Source organism: Solanum verrucosum, unplaced genomic scaffold, assembly GCF_900185275.1.
Source record: "Solanum verrucosum unplaced genomic scaffold, falcon-dt-bn FXZP01000079.1, whole genome shotgun sequence".
Taxonomy (NCBI): domain Eukaryota; kingdom Viridiplantae; phylum Streptophyta; class Magnoliopsida; order Solanales; family Solanaceae; genus Solanum; species Solanum verrucosum.
Window position 1 is genome coordinate 1152774 of NW_026020368.1, and position 6335 is coordinate 1159108.

The 6335-nt window shown below is 32.1% G+C and overlaps 1 protein-coding gene across 1 annotated transcript; it reads right to left on the reverse strand.

The window, feature by feature from the left end:
* Positions 1–2993: 2993 nt before the first annotated feature.
* LOC125838049 (sesquiterpene synthase 12-like) lies at positions 2994–6085 on the reverse strand. The gene is made up of 7 exons (XM_049517105.1): positions 5846–6085; positions 5258–5537; positions 4772–5141; positions 4473–4691; positions 4097–4238; positions 3736–3984; positions 2994–3501 (listed from the first exon to the last, which is right to left on the reverse strand). Exons 1-7 carry the CDS (start codon positions 6083–6085, stop codon positions 3205–3207), a joined length of 1797 nt encoding a protein of 598 aa, XP_049373062.1. The 3' UTR covers positions 2994–3204.
* Positions 6086–6335: the final 250 nt, after the last annotated feature.

Genomic DNA, 6335 nt, shown 5'->3' on the forward strand with positions numbered 1-6335 from the left:
TTTGGTTTTGACTTAATTAACTCCCGAAGATAGTCATTTCTTTTTTTTATATTCAAATTGAAATATATACAAATATACTTTCGCAAACTATTAATTCAAATTAAATGCTATAAATATACTTTGATTTAATTGTATCCTATAGCAAACTATTGCTATTTTCGCCACTTTACCTGGTGGAATCTCTCTTGCCACTCTCGTTTGGTGGCAGTCTCGCTCGCCTCTCTCGCTTTTATACAAACACAAATGTAAAAAATGTGTTTGTGTTTGTATAAAGCGAGAGAAAATTGTATATATACATATATTTTCGTTCCCCTCTCTTCCCTCTCCTTGATCTCGCTCGCCACTCTCCCAAATCTCGCTTGCCACCCTCGCCTCTCTCGCTTATACAAACAGAAACGAAATGTATAAATTGCGCTTTTGTTTGTATAAAGCGAAAGAAAATTGTATATACACATGCATGCAAATATATATATCTTCGTCCTATACACTTATAATTATACAATACAAATATTTTCCTGCCCAATTTTCTTTTGCCTTTCTCTCTTTCTTGTTTTATACATACACATATTATACAACTGATCTTTTGTATACAACTGCTTTCTTTTGTATATGTATAACGAATTGTACAACAGCCTTCTTTGTATATGTATAGCGAATTATACAACTGTTTTTTTGTATGTATATAGTGAATTATACATATATATGTTTGCTATGGAGCGCAATTATGCAAACTTTGTTATAGCATACAAATATGAATTTTGTGTTTGCTAAAGTCATTTTATTATTAGTTTTGTCAACACTTGAATTACTCTCCTTAGAAGCTTTCCCTTTAGTTGTTTTCCTTAAAATATAAAAAATAAAAATGAATTTCTTTTGACTAAGTTAAAAGTTTTTAAAAATTAGATAATGTCCATTTAGTCAAATCGCCGGTCAACCGCAAGTTAGTGGACATTCCGAGGGCCTAACACCTTCTCGGAATGTACATTGAACTTGAACCATTTTTATTCAATCGATTTTTATCTGTTTAAGTCTTTTGAAAACCTTACGTTTTTTCTTGATCTTTACTAAAAAATTAAGTGGCGACTCTATTTGGAAAATCGATTTCTCTTCAAGTCATAGGTTTAGTCGATTTTCCGAAATCAGACCATTTTTATTTTTATTTTTTCGAGTAAAACAATTATTATACGCATATATAAAATCAAACATCAACAAAAAGTATACCACATGTATCAGTTACTTTATGATACATCAAAATATATATGCCACACGTTTAATGTATCGTAATTTTAGCCAGTTATGTATCCTTATTGTTTCAACAAAATACAACGATACATTAATCAGAACAATCATATATTGATACATTAACACATGAAAGAAAGTAGACCAAGTTCCATACCTCTTGTTATCAGATCTCTTTACTCTAAAATTGAAGCCATGTTTTATTTTGTATTTTGCCATTACAGATACCAGAGTGGCTTTATCCTTGTACAATTGATCCACGTTCACGTCTGTACTTTTTGTATCACATATGTAATTCGTTACCTCCAACTCTGGTATATAACACGAATTACCATTTTTTGATTCTACCAAGTTGAGAGCGAGTATATCCTGTTCAGCACCTTCAACACAGACGATTAAACCAGTCGACACATCAAAACTTTCAATATCGCCAGCACCCTTATCAATTGTATCAATACAGAGGGGATGCATTCCAAATTCAATCTCGCATTTCTTTACCTCTACATATAGTTTTACTCCCATATCAGTCCTTATACTCATTGGAGAGGAGTTTCCTTCTACAATGTATCATATTTCAATTTTTTTTCTCGACTCATCAATATTCAACTCAGCTGCAATTGTTGAAACTAGATTCATGAAGGAAACATGTTCATCAACCACTATCCCATCACTCTTGTATCTTTCTCAAACTCCAGAATGCCTCAACAAAATTGATATATTAATTATCTATCCAATCAAACTCACAACGAACAAAATTGATTTTCAGTCGAAGTCTTCTTCGTTGAAACAGAGAAGAAGACGAACACGATTTGAATCTCTGAATTCTGATTTGGTTTGTTATTTTGGGAATCACGTTTCTATAATTGACATTAAGAGCGAAACTGATTGGCGTGAATTAAGGGATTCAATTTTTTATTTTTCGTTTTTATTTTCCATTAAAAGTGCAACAAACAAATATATAACATTTAATTAATAATATATCCGACCCACTTTTAATGTATCCGAGCTTCAATTATTGTATCCGGTTTTTTTAATTTTTAAGGGATTACTGTAATTAGAAACTTATTAGGGATAGATTGTAATTTCGCCTGAAAAGTATGTGATTCCTATAATTTACAAAATTAAATATGGGCAAACAATACATATTTCATTAGTTTAGGATCTAATTATGTGTCTTTTCGTGAATTTTTAAAATTACCATTCATTCCAGATTTCGATCCAGATACATAAGGAGAGAGGTGAACAAAAGAGGGAGAGAGTTAGTGTATCCCATATACACTATGAACTATAGATATATACGAGAGAGACTAGCGAGACAGGAGATAGGCAAGCGAAAGGGTCACGGTAAGATACATGCAAATCTAGTTAGATACAATTTATCTCGAATAAAAAAGGTAAAATTAGGAACGGAGAGTTATATGGGGTGAAGTAGGATTTTTTTTAAAAAATAAAAATAATTTCTAATTTTTTTTGGAAGGGGAGGGGGGGGGGGAGGGTGTAAGAAAAATGTTTTTAATTTTTTTTTTGGGATAGTGATACTTTAATTTTTAACTTTGAACTAATACTAATAATTTATTTAATTTTCACCAATGTGACATGTTTTATGCACGTGGAGTGTACAAACAGACAAAGAGATAGTTAAGATATGAAAATCACGCTCCTAATAGTTTAGAAGCAAAAGATGGCATAATATACCACTCATGAACCAAGATCGCTACTTCCCCTGTTTCCCTTCTCAAATGTAATCAACAACAAAAAAGTATGAAGCAGTAATTAAGATCAATTGTTTGTTAAAGAAATTACATTTGATTTTTACAACATATATAGTTATAAAACCTACAACCCATTTGCTCCAAATAAAAATAAAAATTGCTTAGAACTTAGAAGCAAAGGATTTTATTTATATATTAAAGCTCGTCCAAATTAAAATACTTAGTCGAAGGTGCATCTACATTAATATTGTCATCATATGTTGACGGATTCAACAAACAGCGAAGTAATCAAGTTTTTAGTTTTGCAATTGGAATTTGTGTATCCATCATGACCACCTTCGAAACTTTTATCTGCCGATCGCGCATAATTTAAAGCTTGTTCGAGGATAAAAAATGGTACTTTCCTCGTGAGAAGAAATTCCTTATTTATGTCTTTCCATGCATTTGTGACTTCCTTCTGCATCTCAATGCATGCTTCCTCTTTTGAAGCTCCATATTCTTTTATGTAGCAGTCGATTATTGAAGCAATATGTTCTATTTGTTGTTGAACCTATGAGAAATAGATTTCAATATATTAATTCAATACACCATGTCAACAGTTATACCCTTCTACGTAGTATTTTTTTAACTTGAGAGTTTATGATCGGGCGGCTAGCTAAGTGCATCAAGGGTTGATCATGATTCATGTTCCTACTATATTACACTACTACAAAAAAATAAATAAAAAATTAACAATGAAAATTTATAGCTAAACAATAAAATTTATCGTTATTATTGTACTTACTTCATGATCAGCAATATCGTCCATAAATCGGGCAATTAATGATGCAGCACGAACAATCAAAGGCTCATTTGTTATCCACTCAATAGTCTCTTTTGTGATAAGTTCCTCCATGCCAATCAAAGAATGTGTTACATAAAACATACCTGTTCCGGTTACTAGTGCATTTGTCATATATTCATCATATTTTGGAATGTAGCCATCATTCAACCAATCAATTTCCTTCATATAGGCTGTCGCAAGCCTTTTCATCTAATCAAAATATATCATAGAAAATGTAAAAATAGATACGCATAGTGAATTACGTATATACCATATTTATTTATTGATCAAAGTGTGTTATCCTTGATCAATTGATGAATACCTCATTTTTTGCATAGTACACGCTCTCCGATTTACCAGCTTCTCTGGTCAATACTTGTTCCATTTCATCGTACATGTTGAGAAGTTCTTGATAACTTATTCTCATATATGGCGGTAATGAATCCATAGCTCTTATGTCCCATCTACACTTGACGGTTCAATTATGTGAGTAAAAATTTAAGGTATTAGATAGATCACACTTTTATTTATTTAATTATATATGTCTTCAGCACACATCTTTTATGTCTGTGAAACCATATTGAATTGTGTGATTGACCATATCATTCAAAGGCTTAAGATATTAGATATATCACACATTTATTTACTTATTTAATTATGTCCTCGATCAACACACAATGTATATAAATAGTACGTACCTCTGAATGGCACTTGTGAAAAGCACAAGTTCATCAAAGGTTCCGTAAGCATCATAGGTGTCATCAATAATAGAATTCATATAGAATACTTTTGCAAGTATTATCCTCATTCTACTATATTGAGGCTCAAAAGACAATCCATTCATCCAGAAATAACCCTCCACCAATCTATCTTTTGCATATGGCAATTTCTTTGCAAAATCCAAATCTTTCCACCACCTACGTACATAGCAATCGAGACCAATATTAATTGCATATTTATCTTATTAATTAATTAATCTCAATGAATATATATATACCTTGTTATCTCATTAAGCTCTTGCTGATGCAACTTTTGCAACATGTTAAAATCCAATTTCGCGAATTTCAAGAGTAAATTATTATGTTCTTCGATGTTTTCGTAAATGTGTATGTATTTCCTTGCTCCCACTCTTGGTACAGTTTTACGAATAGGCTTGCTTAAGGCTTCAGTAACTTGAACCTTAAGCGAGTTATTGGTCATGTTGGGGAGCATTGACTCGAGATGAGTGGTGGTAAAGGTAAGAGCTTCTTCAAGAATCTCCTCATCGTGCACTCTCATATGTGATGCTTCATATAAACTTAATAATCCCAGCACATCACGAGTTTCCTTAAATTTTCCGCCATGGTCCGTGAATTGTTTGAACACATCTGGTTAATTAACATCATATTTATAATTTGACAGAACAAAATTTCAGAATAATTAAGCCAAAAGGAAATAGTTTTACTTTTGATAGACAGTGTAGAATTATTACAATTAAAATTACCTGAAGACATGTAATGGCCTTGTTGCCTCACAAGTCGGAAACGAAGAGAAACAATGTAAAGGTTGTCATCATTCTCACTCTGTAGTTGGGACATTGTCGTAACAAAGATGTTTTGAATGGATTTTTCGATTTCATTAACGAAATGATATGATACTCCCAATCGTTGCATTGTGTCTATCAGAACAAGTTTTTGTGCACTGTTATCTGGAGTTTCCACCAACATTTTCATGACTTTTTCTTTTAAATCTTCAACTTCAAGTTTCTCTTGGCTACTAATTTCCTGCATTTCAAAGTATAATATGGAATAACAACAAGAAAACATGAAATTAATTAGCTGCAGAATTTCTTAGTTAATCCCTCGCTATATAAAACGCTCATATCATAGCGAATTAAATTTTCTTCGTTAATACATACCTAAATGGGATTAGCCTGGAATTTTTGTTGTTTAGCTATAAAATTTTATATGTCGCATACATTGGAGTCCTAGTTATAACTTTCAGAAAGAATATTACTCCTAGCTAGATCCACAAAGACAGACTGGTGCACTAAACTTGCACCATATATATATATATATATATATACGCGTACCGTAAGTTGAGGAGTGTAGGAGAGAAAATGACTGCCCCAGACAGTTGATTCAAAATTCGCTAAGTGACGAGATTTTGAAGAAGCATTTGTTGCTAATTCACGAGTCATCTTCCTCATCTTGTAATCCCTCACGAGTACTCTATGTTGAACTGATGTTTTAGAGAGGAAACTCAAACTATGTCTCCCAGTGCTGGATTGAAAATTTGTCAAGTTGGGAGAAACCACTATTGCTTGACTCATTCTTTTTTCTTTTCTCTCCCAAAGTTGTCTTTTTAAAAAATAAAGCGTGTGCAGTATTATAAAATGATAAGAAGAAAGAGATCTAGAAAGAGTAGTAGTAACTTTGTATTCACTTTTTGTGTTTTTCTCATACTTAAGATGAGTAACTAATAGACTATTTATAAGTCTCATGAATTCAAATTACTTGGCCATACAAACAAGATATAGTGTGTTGTTAGGTATAAAGATTGGCCTCATGGTCATCCACATA

Bases quoted from the DNA above. Each gene is read 5' to 3' on its own strand.
- LOC125838049 (XM_049517105.1), bottom strand. From the start codon at position 6,085: ATGAGTCAAGCAATAGTGGTTTCTCCCAACTTGACAAATTTTCAATCC. The intron at 3,985-4,096 runs GTATTCATCAAT...TATTTTGATTAG, and splicing joins TGTACTATGCAAAAAATGAG to ATGAAAAGGCTTGCGACAGC. The intron at 3,502-3,735 runs GTAAGTACAATA...TATTTCTCATAG, and splicing joins ACGATATTGCTGATCATGAA to GTTCAACAACAAATAGAACA.